The 20,774-nt window shown below is 34.9% G+C and overlaps 1 protein-coding gene across 1 annotated transcript in view; it reads left to right on the top strand.

Annotated features, from left to right (window-relative positions):
• The first annotated feature begins 8,017 nt into the window (after nucleotides 1–8,017).
• Nucleotides 8,018–20,774, top strand: part of LOC140164033 (uncharacterized) — a 32,668-nt gene continuing 19,911 nt past the window's right edge. The window contains exons 1-3 of the mRNA XM_072187307.1: nucleotides 8,018–8,129; nucleotides 8,652–8,688; nucleotides 9,324–9,443. Of these exons, the coding sequence (XP_072043408.1) occupies nucleotides 8,079–8,129; nucleotides 8,652–8,688; nucleotides 9,324–9,443 (208 nt within the window). The 5' untranslated portion in view covers nucleotides 8,018–8,078. The remainder of the gene's footprint in view (nucleotides 8,130–8,651; nucleotides 8,689–9,323; nucleotides 9,444–20,774) is intronic.

Below are 20,774 nucleotides of genomic sequence, written 5' to 3'. Positions count from 1 at the left end.
CTACAGTTTCCATGTTACATAAACAACCATAACTCACATACCCATTATGTGACTTGTGACGTTTAACACTAGTAGCATAATGCACAGTGGCAGCACCAGGAATTTGTTGGGGGCATGGGGAGGGGGCAAAGTGAATTTCAGGGGGGTGCAAAATCGACAAATTTTGGTGTTTTGCCTCAAAAACCCTACCCCCATCCCGTAGTGCCGCCACTGACAATGCATTTCAATGCGACAACTACATATCGTCAGCCTGCTACGCTAAATGCCTAAGTCATTCTTACATGTTTCTCATTTGCAATTTTGATTTTCTGAGTAATAAACCCATAATTCATCAAAATTCCAGCCACATTTTTCATTAACTTGTGTAATGCATCTCTTTTTTTTAATCTTTTATTTTATTTGCTTCGTTGATTTCATCACATTGTATATTTACATCACTCATTTGTTCTCACTTTACTAATTTCTGACTTTACTGATTACTACAATTTTTACTACATAAGCTTTCTGATTCTTAATTCAGAATGTAATAGACTGATCAAATCGGGATATTTCCCGTAACGATATTTACTAATTGACAGTTTACTAACACTTATTATTTTATTGATAATAGTATTACATTTTCCTGCATGGTAGTAACCAAAGATAACATCTGCTTGTGTGGTTTTAATTTTAACATTGTAGTGTTGCAAAATGATTTTGTCCACTTCGCTCCATACCTTTTTATTTTTTTTGCAACCAAAAAAAAGTGTTCAATATAATCTACTTCGTTACAAATTTCACATACATTACTTTTTTCTTTTCCTATTTTGTTAAGAAAGACTTTTGTTGCATAAATATTACTGGTTATTTTCCAATTTAATGTCATTAGCCTAGGTTCTTTTGTTGCCAGAATATTTTTCCAAATTTTGCTCCAATTGAATTTCATGTTTTTGAATTTATTTTCCCAAAAGGTTTGACATATTGGTTTAGTCGATATCTTTGATAACATAGCTTTCCTATATAATTGTGTGGTGCAATTCATTAATGCAACAAAAAATTTTCCATCATAAAAGTATATATCCTTGTTCTAGTAACATTCTGATGTTTATTTTTGCATGTCGTTAAAATTGCTTGTTTTAGAGCTAAATATTGTATACAAACACTGGCTGGCTGTGGAAACCTACTTTTGATTTCATCTAGTGAATGAAAGACACCGTTTTGATCATACAAGTCTGAAATACATATTATACCTCTTTTAGCCCACTCCTTGTAATAAAATGTCTAACCCCTGCTAATTATACAAATATTGTTCCAAATAACTTCATCTCCCCAGTTTTGCACTTGGTTTCTGTCTTGAGTACTTTTTGTATACCTTGATTAGATTTCGGTAAAACATGGGCATCTCATTTATTATATATCTTACCACTGCATTGATATTTTCAAAATTACAGTTGCACTTAAAAATATATACGCCTAGCTGGGTTTTATTAATAATATATAAAGGAATATTTTTCCACGTGCTGATTTCTGGCGATGCCAACTTTTTTATCCATAACAACTTCAATGAGTCCAGAAATATTTTAAAATTGAACATCTTTAGGCCACCGTTGTCGTACTCGTTTACTAGTGTTGTTCTTTTAACCTTTTCCGAACCTCCCCATACAAACTTAAAAAACATACTATTTACTTTATTTACAAAACATTGTGGTAAGTCTATTATTGAACCTATATATGAAACTTTTGATGCCATCAATTTTTTTACTGTGAGTATTTTGCCAACCATTGATAGGTTTCTCATTGTCCAAGCTCTTATGGACTTTTCTATTGAGACCATTTTTGGTTCCCAATTTGCAGACAACTCTTCAATATTAATTGACGGGTTAACTACTACTCCTAATAATTTGACACTGTTGTTTGGTTCGAATTTCCAATTGATGTCACCGACCTTCTTTTTCAAACTTTTGCTTGCGCCAATCCAAACTGCGTCACTTTTTGTTTTATTAAGATGTAGACCTCTTTTGATGTATTCGACAAGTTAATGAAGAATGCGGCTGGGAATTTGATGAATTATGGGTTCATTACTTAGAAAATCAAAATTGCAAATGAGAAACATGTAAAAATGACTTAGGCATTTAGCGTAGCAGGCTGACGATATCTAAGTTTGTACATCGTCAGCAATCCTCATATTCCATCCAATAATCATGCCACCTGAGCCATACATGTATAACTGCTCTAGTTATTATCTATTACCATGAATTATTATCCTTCTCTAGATTGATATTTATATGTACTTGGGGGTAAATTACTTGTAAATCTTACCTTGATATTACATGTAAGTATATGCAAGACGATTTGTCAAGAAATATTAGTAATATATGCCAATATATCACCTACAGTATACCGTCACGGGATTGCCTGGAATTACATACGGTTACAACGGTAGAGCAAATAGTGTTATCATAATGGTGTGCATAATTTTAGTCGCGGGACTAAAGTTCATTGTGTGTTGTGTATGATCGAAAGATTTGTTTTGAACAGATACAGACCTTTTCCCCAAATGTTAGACTTGCTCAAGCCCTTTCGGACCTGATGTCTCTGTGATACGATATCTTATTCTTTTTTCAGCTATGGCCCTTGTCACTCTATGATCAAGCCCCGGTTCTAACATGTCCTCCCTCCCCTAAAACATGCTAAAAGAACTAGTATACTAATATATAGACCTATACCAAAGTACTATTGCCACTGGTATACCACAGAACTCTCGACCACTTCCCTGTCTCATGCTGTAGGCCTATAATACCCTAGAGCCTAGTCCCTTGTATGTAAAAATAATCTTTACCAATTAATCTAATCCCAATTGGTGTGATATTTTAAAAGTCCTCCCTCCCCTGTTGACTGTTTAATAGTGACATGCCTTCAGGGAGTTCTTGCTGTTGTGCAAACTAGAAAGAAGCAGGATTTGACACTTGCTTGATATCTCTAAACATGTGTATTATAGTAGAAGTCAAATGAAGATAAATCCTAAAATGCACTACGGCTTGAATCAAGGCTACCAAATGTTGGTCTTTTTTGACCAAGAAAGCATAAAGAACCTAATTTCCTCGCTCACTACGCTCGCCAATGGGCAAATTTATACCCCTTTTGACCGAAAAAGTATAAAAACTGATTGTAGCTGCAATGTTGGACAATATTTAGATGACAAATTGGTATAGTCATAAGCCCGTCGATAACTTTTAACATGACCCTCTCCAAATTTGTGACCCCTTAGCCTAGATAAAAAGCACATAATAAAATTTGCCTTTGCCATTCAACCTCTGCGTTTATATTTCAACGTACATTTACTTCAAATCATTGCACCAAAACAGCGTGTTTTGTAAACCACTCAAATAATAACACCGTTAAGGAGACTTGGGCTAGGGGAGCATGACCGGGTATTTGCTCTCAAAAAATATAAAATATAAAATTATTGTCCCTTGTTTTTTCATGTTAAAATGTCCAACACCAAATTAGCTAGCTTTCAAGGAGCCCTTTATGGGAAATCACTTCCCCAACCTATCTTTCAAATCCAACTTTTAAAATCCTCATTATTCAGCACATACTTGCGTAAAATTTAATATTTTCCTCATCAAATCGATGTTTATCTCTTTGTATTATTACAAGGCATGCTTCAGAAAGGGTCGTTCCTGTCAATACCAAATATTCAGCCTAAATCAGATCATTGAGAAGTGCTTGGACCAACAGCTACACTGCCTCATTAATTTCATTGACTTCAAGGCTGCTTTTGATTCAGTGCACAGGCCCTCCCTTTGGGAAATTCTCCGCATCTACGGATTCCCTCACAAGATAATCAACATCATAATGAGTTCATATCGGGAAAAAACCTGTGCAGTGAAAGCAGAAGGGAATCTTTCTAGCCGGTTCAAGATCATCACTGGAGTCAGACAGGGTGATATCTGGTCTCCATTACTCTTTGGCTTAGCCATTGACTTCATCTTGAAGAGGGCTGTTGATGAAAACAGCAGAGGATTAACCCTACTGCCAAGGAGGAGTTCAAGGTATCCAGAAAGAAAGTTAGCTGATCTGGATTACGCTGATGATATAGCTCTCTTTGAAGAGACTGATGTCAAGATGGCAGAGACAACCGAAGCTATCCGTGTTAAACTGCCGGTATAAACTAGGACTCCAGATGAGCTATAAGAAGACAAAGATCATGTCCATCAGCCGAGCCAATGTTACAAAACCACCTGTCCCCCTAGGCAATGAAGGTCTCTTCACATCAAAGTAGTCGACCATTTCAAGTACCTTGGTGCCTGCTGCAGTGCTGATGGGTCCAATGTCAAAGAACTGAACAACAGAATTGGTAGAGCCACAGGAGCCTTTAGAGAGCCTAACAAAGTGTGGAAGGATCGTAACATCAACCTGGGGACCAAGCTAAAGTTTTACAATGCTTGTATACTCTCCACACTCCTTTATGCCGCTGAGTGCTGTATTTTATCGCTTTTTACCCGAAAGTTTTGTTTTGGATTTCTGCATTTAATGTCAGTGACGAGAGTTCAGAGTTAATATAACCCCTTATTTGGTGTTGAACTATTTATCTAATATACCCATCCCCTTTGAACACATAAATACCAAAAGAAATTATTCCAAAAAGTGAAGAAATGTTATAGGCTTATATATTTTGTTTGTCCTTAAGGGATCTAAAATGAGCGTTTATTGCGTTTCGACAGTATTTTTTGTGGGACATGAGAGCACCTCAGACCTATCGAATTGCATTCTGAATACGAAGCATGTCTTTCTGATATCAAATAATTTTCATTTTTGAAAATCACAATATAATACAAATTTTATGACAAATTATAAAAATTTCAAATTTTTGATATATAACAGCCCTCGAAGTAAATTATATAAATCTAATGATATATTCTTAAAGTGTATGTAGCGAGTACTGTTAAATATCAAAAATATCAATTTTTAATGATTTGCCTTAAAATGTGTATTAAATTGCGAATTTCAAAAAACCAAAATGATTTGATATCAGAATGACATTCTTCGTATTCAGAATGCAATTCGATATGTCTGATGTGTTCTAATGTCCCAAAATAAATACTGTCCAAACGTTCATACCCCAGCCCTTAAACGTTTTAAACAAGTTATATTTTGGGTTTCACCACTTCCTGAAGTTTGTGTATTTCATTAAATTTAGTCCAAGTTATCTTTTTTATAATCCAAAAGATGTTATGTTATTCATGCTTTCACTGAAGATGAATAACAGTTTGTCCGAGAAAACTTCGATTTCTGCAATTGGAAGCTTTCCAACTTTAATACTTTCGCTTGTGCAAGTATGTTATATTTTAACTTTCTAAAGAACATTTGAGCCAAGAATGACAATGATTAAGTGCTTACAGCTTGAAGTTTTAAAAGATTTAAACTTTGCATTACAATTTCTTGGAAATATTCAAAGAACATTAATGTGTGTGAGAATTTTTTTAAAGCCAGCTGGAATTCTTTATGCAATAATTCTTTATGCAACATTTATATCAACATTAACGAAAAAGATATTTAGAAGTACCGAGCATCATCTTACATACAAGCTTTCATTTTCAATATCGTGTAGATTTTCAAATTTGAACAAAACCTAATTAAATGTTTTGCAACAACCAGATTGTTTAAAAAGAACGAAAAGGATTTCACTGAACAAAATAAGCAGCCCATTGACCGTTAACCACTAGTGCGCATTGTGTTGATTGATCGTTCTTTCAAACTGGGAATGAAGTGAATTGACGCATGCGTTATGTAATCGCTCAGTTCTTCGCAATCAGTCAAACGATTCCAGTAAAATTAGCGTATAAGATACAGAATAAGATGGGCCACACGCTGATTTTTAGATTTTTGGATTCTGATGTCTATTTCTCGACTTACGTCCAAGTTCATTCGCCCGGTATTTTTTTTCTGAGACACCCTGTATCTTTGTATCTATCAGCAAGCCGGCCAATTTCTGACCTTGTTATAGACTTGATTGGGCACTCTTAATCTATTATTAAGGTTACACAAAGAAACGTATAAAAAACGTATAAAAGACGTATAAAGTTGTTCTCTAAAACAGAGTTTTCTCAGTAATCAAATATCGCAGCGAGTGAAATGTTGGTGCATAGGATGTAGCTTAACATTTTTTTTGTGTGTGCCCGTAACCTGAGAAATTTTCCGCGAGGGCGCTTTTTTTCAAAATGGCAAACCAAAATCCAATATATATGGTTAAATTAGTCACTTTAGGGCATATTTAACCAGATTTTGGATTTTTATTGAAAGCAATAATGTACTACTAAGTCAGGTTATTAATATGAAGGTAACAGGAGGTCACAGCCGAGGGCGCTTTTTTCAAAATGGTCGCCAAAATCAATGAAAAACATATATATGGTTAAATTAGTCACTTTAGGGGCATATTTAACCAGATTTTAGATTTTTATTGATAGCAACAATGTACTACTAAGTCAGGTTATTAATATGAAGGTAACAGGAGGTCACAGCTGAGGGCGCTTTTTTCAAAATGGCCGCCAGAATCAATGAAAAGCATATATATTGTTAAATTAGTCACTTTTTCAGTCAAATAGTTGTCTTTGGCATGTCGCTTTTTTTTTTTTAATATCACCAAAAATATCAAATTTTGGAAAAACGCCCCAAAATTTAAAACAAACACGAACCTTCCAAAATAAATACATATTCGCACTCGGCGGCCCAGTGACTACCTGCCGCTGTGATTTGGGGTAACTCGTTGCTTCCCCTCTCCAGATATCTGTACTTCAAGTTCGCCCATACCCCACGCCTTAATGCAACCAAAACCAATGTATCAATTCATAATGACAACTGGTTTTTTGTTAAATTTACTTGTCATTAATTTTTTCAATTTTTCTAATTGGCACCTTTTTATTAATAAATTTATTTATTTATTTATTTATTTATTTATTTATTTATTTATTTATTTATTTATTTATTTATTTATTTATTTATTTATTTATTTATTTATTTATTTATTTATTTATTTATTTATTTATTTATTTTATTTATGGACATCAATTATCGTCACTTTAAAAATTTGTGAAACGTTTGATCGATACAAAGGTTGCCACTCTTTTCACACCTTGTAATATACCATATAATGGACACTGCCCAGCGCCAACGACATCGCCATCACCGCTGTTTCCATCTTGATTATAATGGTTTTTATCAAGATCATGCGCATGCCCATGATCATGATGACGATGATCAACATGAAGATCATAATAATCATCATGGTCACGCATTATCATTATTATGATGACAATGATCATCAAAAAATGACCACTGCTATCATCATCATCATCACCACAAAACAAGCTGTATCAAAATGATTGGCACTCATCAGTTTTCATTGATAATGATGGATGAGTCTGACACATCGAAATTCAACATAACAACCAAATAATGTAGATTAATTGTATAACAAGTCATAAACTATACATTCTGGACATTTCGAGAGTACATGTCTAATGTTGGGTAGTTATAAATTTGGACATTTAGTACACACATATTCATTTGTTGCATTTGGAAGAGGCAGGCGTTTCAATAAATATCAAAAATGATGAATACCATTTTTTCTTATACAGTCTGTATAACATTCACAGTAATTCTTTTGAAAATTACAACATGTTAGATTCACACAGATTTGCATTATTAATCATGCTGACGTCTATCGGCTTTATAGAAACACAATGGATTGATAATTTTGTCGATATGAGGTGTATGAGAACTTGGTGTTGTATGATGGCCAAACAAAAGATTGTACGTCTGATCAATTTTACTCCACACGAAACAAAAACAAGCGTAAACTGTGTATCAATTTAATATAACTTACCATGACAACGGAACAACATTTTTTGCTCCAAATGCTGATTGCTTTGAAACAAAAATTGATCGTGAAATTCAAGTTGTCATTCCTAGCTACGATAGCGCCTTTTCACAATAATAAGCTATGCTCTTTGAAAAAATTCATTTGGAATGTTAGATTCAACTGTTAACATGGTTCTCTTTAACAATTCCGGCTGAGCATTGGAAATATAAGCAAAATGCTCCTTCTCGCGTTGAGTACGCGATTTGGCTTGGGTTTCGTTCTTTGTGTAAGTTGATTTGTAGACTTTTTAAAATGAATATTATGTAATGCTTTATCGTACTTCCATGCGATTCTTACGATGAAATACCAAGGTTTCATAAGCAATAATATTGCCGGAGTCTGCAAGCCTGACCTTCAAACATACAGAATATAGACGAATCCAACGAGCCAAGTGATGGTCAGAATTCGGTCGGCCATTACTGAGTCCCGTCTGCAACAAACTGGGTGGATTAAATCCGCTTAAAAATCGATATTGAATTTTATTGTGTTGTAAACTTTCATCATTCTTTTGTCTTTGTTGTAACACGGGTGATCGAATGCAGTTTAATATCCCCGCCAATGCCACATCATGTCACATTTTAGGTGAGATAGACCTAAAGGGGGACCCAGCTATGGCTGCCATTGAGGTGTAGGAATGCGCGAAATTGGATCCGTCTATTTTTTATTAGGGTTTATTTCCTGAAACGCACATTCCAGCTAATTGTGTATAATGTCTAGAAACATTTTTTTACTTGTTTTTTTCCAACAGGCGTCATACTTTGGTCCCATCTTCACGGCCGCAACAGGTGAGTTTTTGCTAAAGGTATAAGATCGGTTACGACATCGATATAAAATTTTGTGAAACTATATCAGCCATTTCAATACCTGTTTAAAAACCATGCGATTATCATTCATGTCACGATAAAAACAGGAAAAACTTCCAAGTCCCTCACAAGTAGAAGTGTGATCTTTTTAAGGCGAGTGGGATAGCAGGAGTCACAATTTTCCAGTTTTAAGTTAAAAAGTAAAAACCCGCCGTGCTATTTTTTAATATCAATACATTAATTTTAAGCTATTTTATACATGTTAAAGGAATTAAGTCAAGGAAACTAATAATCACATTATTTATACATATGTCTTGTGGTTCTTGAGTTTAGGCCAGCAATATATCAAAACGAAGGTTTTGGGCGTTTCCCCTCCTTATACATCCCGGTTATGCATATTAAATCAAGCCTTATATAAACCCATACCATTCCTCTTGTGTGTATATTTCATTTGTCGTAGCATGATTAGAGTGGATATGTCATGCTTCCCTCTGACACTGTGGCAATGCCGTGTGCTCCTAAATTGAATCTGTGTGCGGTTACATCAGTTTTTTCCACTTAAAATAGTTTCTACAAGCAAAAACTAAACTCGAGAATCTATATATATTTTTTTACAGAATGTATTGATAGAAATCCAGATGACTGCGTCAACGTGGCTGAAACTGGAGAATGTGATGCAAATCCTCTTTGGATGTTGTCCTCCTGTCAAAGGAGTTGCGGTTTTTGCAGAGGAGACGGTATGAGAAAAAATCTTAACTTGAAATTTAATTTATCGTGATCACAATCTGTCTTTTCTATAATTCATCCCACGTTAAATAACGGAGTCACGCTTCATCCATTACCATCCATATACGAAAGAAATGTCCTTATCAACTGCACCCGTTGATAAATTTGTGACTATTTTGCATTTTTCTCAAAAAAATAACTACACACTGGTAACAAAAGTTTTGTATGGTATGTTTTCTGTCTTTATATTGTAAATTTATACCGATATGTTGAAGTTATGTACATAGCTTCATGTTTCAAAATTGCTACCTAGCAATCGGTGGCCGGGCGGTCTATAGACTACTCGGTAGTCCACTTGCCCATTGTGCATACTCTTAAAACTGTGATTTAATTAATGTGTGCACAATTGATAGATTTTCACGTCTGATCCGATCTTTTTAGTCACCGTACTACCTGTTTTTTGGCTTCCCAAGTGGACTACGTTCTTTTCATTGCGGTTAACATGTTTAACACGGTTGTCTATGGATGTGATTTCTGGCCTACTGAAATTGGCCATGATGTAATGCATCTTTAAATGGACCTGACTTGTGACTGGTCGCCCAGATCTCGTTATGGTTTAAATACTCCGGGTACGAGCCATTACCATTTATAACTATAAACTTCCATTATTAAACTTGTTGATTCTAAAATCAGAATTGTTCAGTATTGAAGTGTCATTATAATAAATTAATAATTGCATTTAATAATAGGGATGCCCACTCAGTTAGCAGCCTGCACAACCGATTCTTTTGTTTGGCAAGGCTCACTCAGTCATTTAATGAGGCAATACAAACGATCGAATTTGGTGTTGAAATGAGCTAAATTTTTAGTTACACCTTTTCGATGTAAAATTAATTTTCTCGGCCAAATGAAAAGCAATCATTTTCATTTTTTCAGTAAATGTCAGGAAAAATTGTAGTGCTTGATTGATACTGTATTTTTTTTTCAAATTCTAGTGTTAAACTTAGGCATGAAATTTAGTCATTTAGTGTAAGATTTTCGATTTTGATAGGCTTAAACTCTGTCCGCGAGCCTTTTTTTGATCAACCTTTTAGCTTTTCAAAGTAAGATAGTTCGCTAATGAAGGATTTTTCCCAACTTTCTAACGCACATCACCGTGAGCGATATATCATAGTTTTGTCAGAATTTGCGTTTTCATTTCACTATTTTAACTGCCGGCTGACCGTTTTTCAAAATCAACGAGTGAAATCTAAGGCATTGTGGATCGATATCCCTGGGTTTAATAGGAATACCGGCATGGCTACAGTGTTGATAGAACTTCAATATAGCAAAGAAATTCCAAGGCCTATATCTCTCCTACTGATCATGTTTAACCAGAACACTCAATTGGGGATTTGGGCTACCAAATCGCTGGTCGGGCAATTTGCTTTCAATGGAAAATTGACCTGGATAAACAACAAAGGAAATATCGACTATTTCTGTTGGTTGCTCTCGAGATAAAAGTACTGAGTTAGACATTTTCGGAGTATGAAGGAAAAAGGGTAAAATAAAACGGAAATTCTAACAAAACTATAATATATAGACCCACACGATGTGCTTTACAGAGGTGGGAAATATCTTTCTTTAGCAAACTATATTAGTTTGAGACGCTAAAAATGAATTCCGTAAAAAGCTCGCGTGCGAACTGAAGGCCTATAAAAATCAAAATATCACACTAAAAGACACAATTTGATGCTTAATTTTAACACCAGGATATGGAAAAAAAATGTATATCCAAGCACCAAGTTTTTAACTGACATTACTGAAGAAAAAAAAATATTGCTTTATATTTGACCGAGAAAATTAATTTCATAGCAAAAAGGTGTATCTCTGAATTGTGCTGATTTTAACATGTATCGATCGACTTTCAGCGCGACTAAGCATTTCTAAAGAATCGGTTGTCCAGGCTGCTAACTGCACTGTCCATACAGTTTCCACTAGAACGATTTTTCATTTAAGTGCGCTTCAGACTCCGTATTGTACGTACAATATTGTATGTACAATATTTTTCGTGACGTCAGAAAGTATTGCACGTACAATAAAAAGTATGTACCGGGAAAATATATATTTTGCCACAATCATTGGTTGCTTAATTGATACGGAGTTGCCAAATTTCTAAGAGTGGTAAATTTAGTGCAGTGTTCGTGCACGGAATGATGAACATCTTTTTATGTCTTCTTGTATTCAACTGTACTTGAATTATTATATAATCAATGGGCACCTTTAAAGTTAATAATATTAATACTGATATTAATATAAAAAAATATTAAAATTGTAATAATAATATAAATGGCACATTCAGTTCTTATTTATTTATTTATAGGTTCATTTATTTAGGCCTATTTGTTTATTTATTTATTTATTGATTGATTGATTACTGATTGATTAATTGATTTAGAGATTAATTTATATTTAGTCATATATTGATTTAGTCAGTTTCTTAAGTATTATTTATAGGCCTGTAGACCCGGATGCAACGCCTTCTATACTTTTTCATTAATTATAGACCTATTAATAGTAATGCGTTGAGATTTTAAAAAGTAATATCCGCCTTTATTTCTTTCTTTTTGAAATGATATACTCGTTACAAAAACAAATCAGCATGGAAAACATTTTTTTTTCGTCAGAGGCAGATATTTGGTCTAATCAGTTTAGCGTCCAAAACACCACAGTTAAGCGTCCAAATTGTAAGTGGGCTTTCTTTTATTTTACCTCATTATTTCGTTAAAATTACTCGAAAACCCTCCTAAGAGTTGTTACTAATAAACATTTCATAATTTTGGGCAAAGAATAGCCAAATAGTTGACCGAAATCGTATATTTGCATCAATATTTGACTGAAATCGTATATTAGCATTACCGTCCCTTCGTGGCTTTATTGCAAGCCAAAGTGCTGCTAAATGTGAAACGCGATTACTTAAAATATTGAAAGAGTTTCAACTATACGAACATATTTCTGAAATATGTCTCTCTGATTGGTTGATTATCAAGAGGATTACGGCATCCTCAAAGCCTCCTGCTGTAATTCTCTATTCGATATCTATTATAGGACCGATCTTTTGAAATCCATACAACCGTGTCAAATGAAATAGTCTCGAATCATAATTTGTGCACGATACAACGTTGATAGGCCTACCGTACGTCAGATTTCGGAATTTTATTGAAAATAGGCATAAATTACATTGAACAGGTTGAATGCTGGCAAAAGTAGACAAAATAACTATGGGTCGAATTTACATTAATCAGTGTCCTGGGCCTGGGTAACATTTAGGACTCCTTCGCATTCTAAAACAATACTTCACCAAATGTCCTTGCTTTCATTTTCTCATTTAATTTGTTTTAATTTTAATTAATTTCTTTATCCACTGGCTCTGTGGTAAATCCGGTATTGCCAAATATTTCTCGTCCGTTATCCGTGTTAATCTATTTATTTATTAAAATGCACCATCTATTAAATTCCTGTAATACAATGTATAGGCCTAGTGTATTTGACAACAAAGTTGTTTTTATTTTTGATTGGAATTTGGGGTTCCAATTTACAAGTAGTCTGTTTTTACACGATTTCATATATAAAATATGTTTGGGCATGGCGGAATTAGTATATGATTAAAAATAGACATACTCTTAGGCCCCCTTTTTTAATGTTTGTACATTATTAATATTAATAATATTTTAATATTATTAATATTAATAATATTTTTTTTATATTAATATTAATATTAATGTACAAAATGCAAACGAATGTGTATATATTTGATTGTTTTGTAAACATTAAATTTGATGTTTACTCATAATTATGTCTGGAAAGTCAGGGATAAAACTAAGGAGTATCGGTATTTAGTTTCCTGGGAAAGTGGATCAGATGAGCAGTGAGTAAAAACATTCCCTCTAAATGTTTATTTTATTTTTATTTTTTAATGAATTTATTAGGCCTACTGGTAAAGTGCAGAAAAACCTCAAAACGCACTCTAGGATTTTTCATCAGCAGCAGTAGAAATTTCTCTTGCATAGATTTTCGGGTGACCTCGCTTGGATTTAGCAAACAATGAACCGTCAGGGTTTTATATTATATAGCGCGTTATTTAATCTGATTCAACTCGTCGTGGCACGTATATTTATTGGACGTGCAATACTTTTTGACGTCACGAAAAATATTGTACATACAATATTGTACGTACAATATGGAGTCTGAAGCGCACCTTACTGTGTGCGTGCACTCACACACGTATTGTCTATGGAGAAACTGATCGATACAAGAAATCCCAGGCCTGTTAAATGGCGTACATACTTGTTTTTGATCCAAAATGTAGGCCTATATCAGGGTGTTTCAAGAAATTCCTGATTCCACCGGAAAACATTAACCAAACTTTTTCCTGATTGGTCAGTAAATAGAGAGGACCTTCCTCCATGCAGAGATCAACTTTTTTTAATGAAAAATTTCTAGAGATGAGAACTACAACAGGTTGAAGTGACACCATTCCGTGCATCAGGTGTTCAAACGCAATTATTTCCGAATTTGGAGTGAATCAGACAAGCAAACTTACAAAGTCATAAAATGTAACTATTTTTGAAGACAAAATGTACAGGATGTTCAGAAATTTAAGAATGTTTAAGCCAACCGCGGCCCATCTCAAATCATGCACTTCTCACTACCATGTCCATTTCATAAGCTATCCATCATGGCTTCCATGCACACACAGTGTATTGCTCAATATATTAAAGATAACCTTTGAGTTGGAGCAAATTTCTCAAAATTGGTAGTGATTAATATTACCAAACTTATGCCATGATGAAATATAATAATTTTTGAAGATAAAATGTGCTGACCGTAACAGATTGAACAATGTTTAAGACTACCGCCATTCATTTGAAATAATGCACTTATTGTTCATCTCCTCTATGGAGATATTTTCCATGGCGGCCATCTATGATCATGCTTGCGGTTTCACCAAACAAACCAAGGGTTTTGAAGTCTTATATTTTTTGTTGTATGTCAACAAAATCGATTAAATTTTCAGGATGATCTTATTTTCATGTTGTTATAAGCAAATATAATGTTCCAGATAACGCTAGTTAATAAATACATTAAGAAAGAGTACCTTAAAATTGCACTTTCTGTTAGTAATCCTTTTTGGACTTTAACTTTTTAACATGTCCTAGCAGCCCTATATAAAACCGTATCACTCAAAAGGCCATATCTCTGGAATGAAACGTCCGATTAAGATTATTTAAACGCCAAAATGTTTCTTTCATCAATTCCCAGCCAATAAGTTAGGTCTGAATCAATTTAAAAGTACTTCAATTTTTAGTGGACATGCCTATTAATAAGCCTTTACTGTTACTGTCACTAACATAATTGTATATAAACTGTTTCATATTAAACCATTTACTAGCATTTTCAACAATATCAGTATAATTTCGAGTTCAACTGAATGTGTTCAACATGATTAATAACATATTTTTATCAAAAATCGACTATGGCACAGTCTAAGCGGTCTAGCGTATCGGAACCATACAGTTACGTTTAGTTCAATAGCCGTGCAAGTAGCAGGCGACACGGGTTTGAGGCTCACCTTTGCAAAGTGTGATTTTTGACAATTTTATTTTAGGAAATGGGGCTAGGCGAATGTATGTATTACGTAGGGGGAAGTGGTCCAGGTCTTTGAATTTCATCGGGTAGCTTAGCTTTTTTCGTCCAGGGTCATCCCGGGCAGCTCTATCGGGTCTAAAACGCAACACTCCCATATATGGTATGGCACCTGCTCCCATTGTAATCGTTCCACTATCAGTGCTCATGGTCAGCGAGGTCTGAAACCATATCTATAAATCATTTTAATTATTATAATTGCATATTACACTTGTTTGGGTGCGCTCGTCATCAAAATTAAAACAACGAATCTTCATCCCATTACTTTGTAAACGCAACCAAGATAGCTCTAAATTCTCCAATTTCTCTAATTGATAGCTCCCAGACCGCATGGTATGTTACGAACGACGAATGTTAGGACTGACAGAAATATGCTGTGAAGGAGACTAGCCAATAGTAATAAACTTTTGTAATGACGGTCGAACACAAAGAGCTTTCAATAGAATAGAGTAGCAATAGATTATGTAATGCTTTGTTCGTTTGATGCCGATTAGAGTTTGCGAACAACGGGGTTCCGCCATTAAATTGGTCACTGATCTGGCATCATATTAACCCTCTACACAACAGGCGAGTATCAATAAGTGACCACAATACAGTCATGTGTAAGGGCAATCAAGTGTAAAGTGGTACCATTGTTCTCAAAATGTGTGCTTTTGTTGGGCTGAAGTCTTTAAAGGAGGCTTTAGCTGTGTTCACACATGCACTTATTACCGGTAATATTTTATCTAGGGGTCTTTTTATCTTTTCAGTTTCCGTAAGTCTTTTGTTCAGATACGAAAACGCAAGGGATTCAGTGAGTTTCTGTAATCTGACTTCATTGTTAACTCTGAATAGAGAAGATGTAGTACCAATCAGCTTATTTCAATACAGGTGATTGCTTATGTCAATAAAACCGCGAGAAAAGATTATGTTAACACCAGTGTTTTTAATGGCCTAGCGCCCTCTCTCTTTAACATTGGTAAATTGATCTACATTAATTTCACAAAATGCATGCCAATCCGAATAACAAAATCCACTTTTTTCTGTAAAAACGTTGCAAATAAGCCCTAAAATCACAAAAGGTCCGCTTATGAGCCTGTCGAACCCCAAAGCACTTGTGCATGGCCACAGTATCGCCCTTCCATCAATGTCTATCTCCTATTTTGTTCCTCCTTCCCCCCCCCATGATTAGTCTCCCCACTCCCTCCCCAGTCCCTACTCACTCCTCTCGAGTTCTTCTCTTTCTAGTATTTCAGTCTCCGCAAGTCACTTGTTCAGTCTCAAGTATTTCCCTCCCTCCCTCTCTCCCTCTCCATCCCATCCCCGAAATTTATCAGTATGATCCATGACTGAAAATAAGCTCTGCAAAAATATAAACATTTAAAATAAATCCGAGCCTTGCATATAGACCCAACCAATTATCAGATTAGCTTACCATTGGTACGAATATATAGAATACATTATCTTTGCTCCAATGCAATTCCTTTGTATTGCATTTCAATATAAAACATAATTACCAACTCACCACTTGTACGCGCCTCATAGGGAGATATTTGACTATTTTAGACGCTCGTTTCATCGCCAATATGAAAAACTTTTGCTTATAACTTGGCAATATGGTTAGTATATTTTTCAATGCAAGACAATTTTTACGAGGCACTTACGTCTAGGCGTAAGTGCATATACACCAAACACAAGTCAATTGAAGCCGTACAATTTCCCGCGAATTTAGGACCGTAAAATTTAGACTCTTCTTTTGTCTAGATTAGCACCCAACCGCACATCTCGAGGTTTTATGTAAAAAATCAATATAACTTACCAAAACGAAAACTGAAATTCACGAGCTTCAAATTTTCAGTAACTAGCAAAAGGCTAGAATAAAAGATTGGTCATACCTGGGAGACTACCACTTCAGAATAACAATGACTTACAAAAACTATTACGGTTACGGAAACAGAAACTGAAAAGATAAAACGACGGTAGGCTTATGTCCGATCGAATTAAATATTTCCGCTAATCCCTTAGCGCGTCCACATTTGTCGGCAATAGCGCTATACGCTGTCGAAGTTACGTAATAATCGGATTAACTACCATAGCAATAGGTGAATCGTGGTGATTACTTGCACCTGTAAGATTAGTATCTTTGAAAAGACCAGTATTGTATTCAATCTATATGTTCAAAATTGTTTTCACCTATTGCTATGGTAATTAATGCGATAAATTGCGTAACTTCGCCAGCGTATGTCCGACGTGTTATGTCCGATGAGCCTATTACCGGTCATAAATCTCTCCTTTCTACATGAGCATCTTCAGAAAATTTAACCCGATTTTAAATTTTTTCACTGAAAATTCACTTTCAACAAACGCCCCTCTTTAGAAAAAATTAGAGACAATGCGGTAGGTATGTCATGTAAGAAAAAGGCAGATTCAAAAGTACCAAAATTCAGACCAATTTGGTATTTATGTAGGTTCTATTATTATTATTATATTATTATTATTATTATTATTATTATTATTATTATTATTATTATTATTATTATTATTGTTGTTGTTATTGTTATTATTATTATTATTATTATTATTATTATTTTAGTTTGACAAAGTAGTCCCATTTTACAGTAGACTTAGCTCTATATCGCATTTTATACATGTAGGCCCTACATGGTGGACATCTTTGAAAAAATAAAAAAAAAAAAAAATAACAATGACTCCTATCATCATGCTATTTTTTTTCTTGGGGGTCCCAAATTTACAAAAAGTCGGCTTCAATAAAATTGCGACCTCCCCTATTTCGTCAGCAAAGATTTTATGACCCCCCCACCGTTTGCACCCCAACAGGCATAAAATAAAAATAAAATAAAATAAAATAAAATAAAATAAAATAAACACACTATCTGTAGTCATGTTGTGTTGTGACTCCCTACATTTGGTCATCAAAAATATTTTATGACACCCCCTATTTTTCTTTCCGTATATTTGGGACCCCCTAATCATCTTATAAAATCCAATTACATGCCTTTCTGTTATCATGCTTATGGCTTAATAAATGTCATCTCCATCTACTTCCAGTGCCATACTGCCCCCCCCCACTGAGCCCTGTAGAGGGTTTACATTTGCTACCCCCCCGAAACTCGTGTAGGTCATCCCAATAAGGATGGTCAATTGCTCCTGCGCCTGAACTTTTTACCCGATCATGGAGGGTGCGATGGAGAGTTTTCAGTGCCTTTATCTTAGCATGTATCTGCTCCCACGACCGTATGGGGAATCCCCCTTGTCATGTAATAGCGTGGCTATCTCCTCCCAAAGCTTTTTTTTTATCCCAGAAATACTTTCCGTGTCTCTCCAAATTTTGAGGATAGCCAATGTTCCCTTGTCATTTCAATTGACCCCTCTATTGCGTTTATTTATATTTACAGCTGCAGCCATGATGACATCACGCAGTAAATTCCTCTGCTCTGTGGCGTAGATTTCTTTTTGACATTGGGGGTGGGGGTGGAGTTGAAAAAAATTCAAGTATAGTCAATCCAGCACCTTTTGGTGACTGAATAAGTTTTTGGTTCAATTGTGCGCGAAGCGCGCGAAAAATTTTGCTATTTTGAAGCTAAACTGATGAAATAATGGTGTAAAAGTAGAATAAATGCGCGCGAAAATTTGCACTTTGGGCCAAAAAATGGGCAAATATGAGGTTAATTTGGTCAGAAACCCATTATCAGGCATGGGGGGGTCATTGTATGGACCATCCCCTGGCAAAATATTGGGGGGGGGTTATCCCCCCATGATCCCCCGGGACTCTACGCCTATGCCTCTGCGCGAGTGATATACTCACAGTTATATCCGACAGCCCAATAGTGCTGCATGTCCACACGTAATTACTATTACCGGACGTAACGTTTCGATCGGTCTTAACTGCTCTTAACCCTGGTGATCTTCAGCCTTAAATTTTCGGATTTAAAGCACATTACGTCGGATATAGTAATTTTTTTAATATCCGACGCTCATTCACACTGCCACTTATATCCGATACTATTACCGACGTAATTTAAGACCGGTAATGAGTGATTCAAGTCCGACTGTGTGAACACGACTTTTAGCTGTCGATGCAATCATCTTTACCACCCACCTGACTTTAGGCGCTTCATTTAAATAAATTGAATGCTCTTGCTGATCGATTACACTTCAGAATGTATCCACCATATCTATATTACTCTATAATGGTAATCGCTATATGGTCAATTCCAGCGAAAGCGGGACAAAATTCTCTCTATGTTAACTTTCCACTTTAAAATGTCATTAATAAAGGAAATAACGTTAATGATGGAGCATATCATGTCACGTCCAATGTGCTCTCTTTGTGCATATAGGCATTTACTAGCAAGTCATTCCAGGGGACAAGTTATGATAGCTTAAATAAATTGGCGTTACCCACGAATTCAAAGATAAAGCACCATATATGTCATTGAATGTCCTTCAATCAAAATGAAATTATTACCGTTAGAAAGACGTTTGCATGATCTCTCATCATATGTAAAACGATTGAATTCCACCAAAGTTTGTGGACTCTAGAGGCCATTAAGTCAATTTGGCTAATAATTTTGTTACCCGCGTATCAAAAATAAAATGATCGTTCTGAAAATGTTAAGTGAATATGCCATAAATGACTATATCATGAAACGAAGTTTCGTTCTATAATTCTGAGGTCCAAGTGATTATTTTATGCAAATACGTTTTACCCATAAAATTCCATAAAATCAAATTTGACGTTACCCACGTATCAACTGTTACCCACGAGTCCAGCAAATATAATTGCCATAACTTAAATTAACATTTAATGACTTTGGACACTGAATTTAGTTTGACAAGCGCTTAAAATTGTAAATCGTAAAAATACGTTCACCGCTTTAAAAAGAATCTACGACGGTTTAAACTTTTGTTACCCACGAATCCCGAATAGATGCTAACCTTGAAAAATAAGGAGATTGTTTATTTTAAGTTTAAATCAGCACATATTCAAGCCATGGGTATGCTATAATTTTGACAGTACTTACAGTTTATACACCTAAGAAACGCAAACCCCAAACGGTACTATAGTACTTATAGCTTTACCCACGAATTCGGCGTTACCCACGAATCCAAGGATTTACTCGAAATTATATGTTTCTTATGCATCTTAACATTTTGAAAACATGCGAAATAGGTTCCAAAACAGTCCTGTTTAATAGCGTCCTCTTGAAGGTATACTGAAGCTGCATCATGAAGTTTTGATTGATTATCCTAAATTACCATTTTTGGGTAAATGCAATTGGTTAGAGAAACGGGAATCATTGAAACACAATGGAGGAATAACCGCATGGTGGTTTCCAACCTTCTGTAATATTTTCTATTTTGCCGCTTACCAATACATACCTTCAAATATGTGTTACCCACGAACATTTTGGTTACCCACGAATCCCTACTTAAATTATAGTTAACAATGTATTGATAGTGTTTTAGTTCATAGGAACTGTCAAACACGAGTTAATAGAATATTGCTGCATGAAAATATGGAATGATTTTACTAAAATAATAATATAAAACTGTTTGCTCTGTCTATTTGAATTTGGCAACTTCATTATTCTCAAAATTTTTATACCCAAAATGCCATAATGATCCATTCTAAATATTCCATGTAGTCTGTATTT

Source organism: Amphiura filiformis, chromosome 1, assembly GCF_039555335.1.
Source record: "Amphiura filiformis chromosome 1, Afil_fr2py, whole genome shotgun sequence".
NCBI lineage: Eukaryota > Metazoa > Echinodermata > Ophiuroidea > Amphilepidida > Amphiuridae > Amphiura > Amphiura filiformis.
The sequence above is the reverse complement of the archived record's forward strand: the minus strand, read 5'-3'. Positions and strand labels throughout refer to the sequence as shown.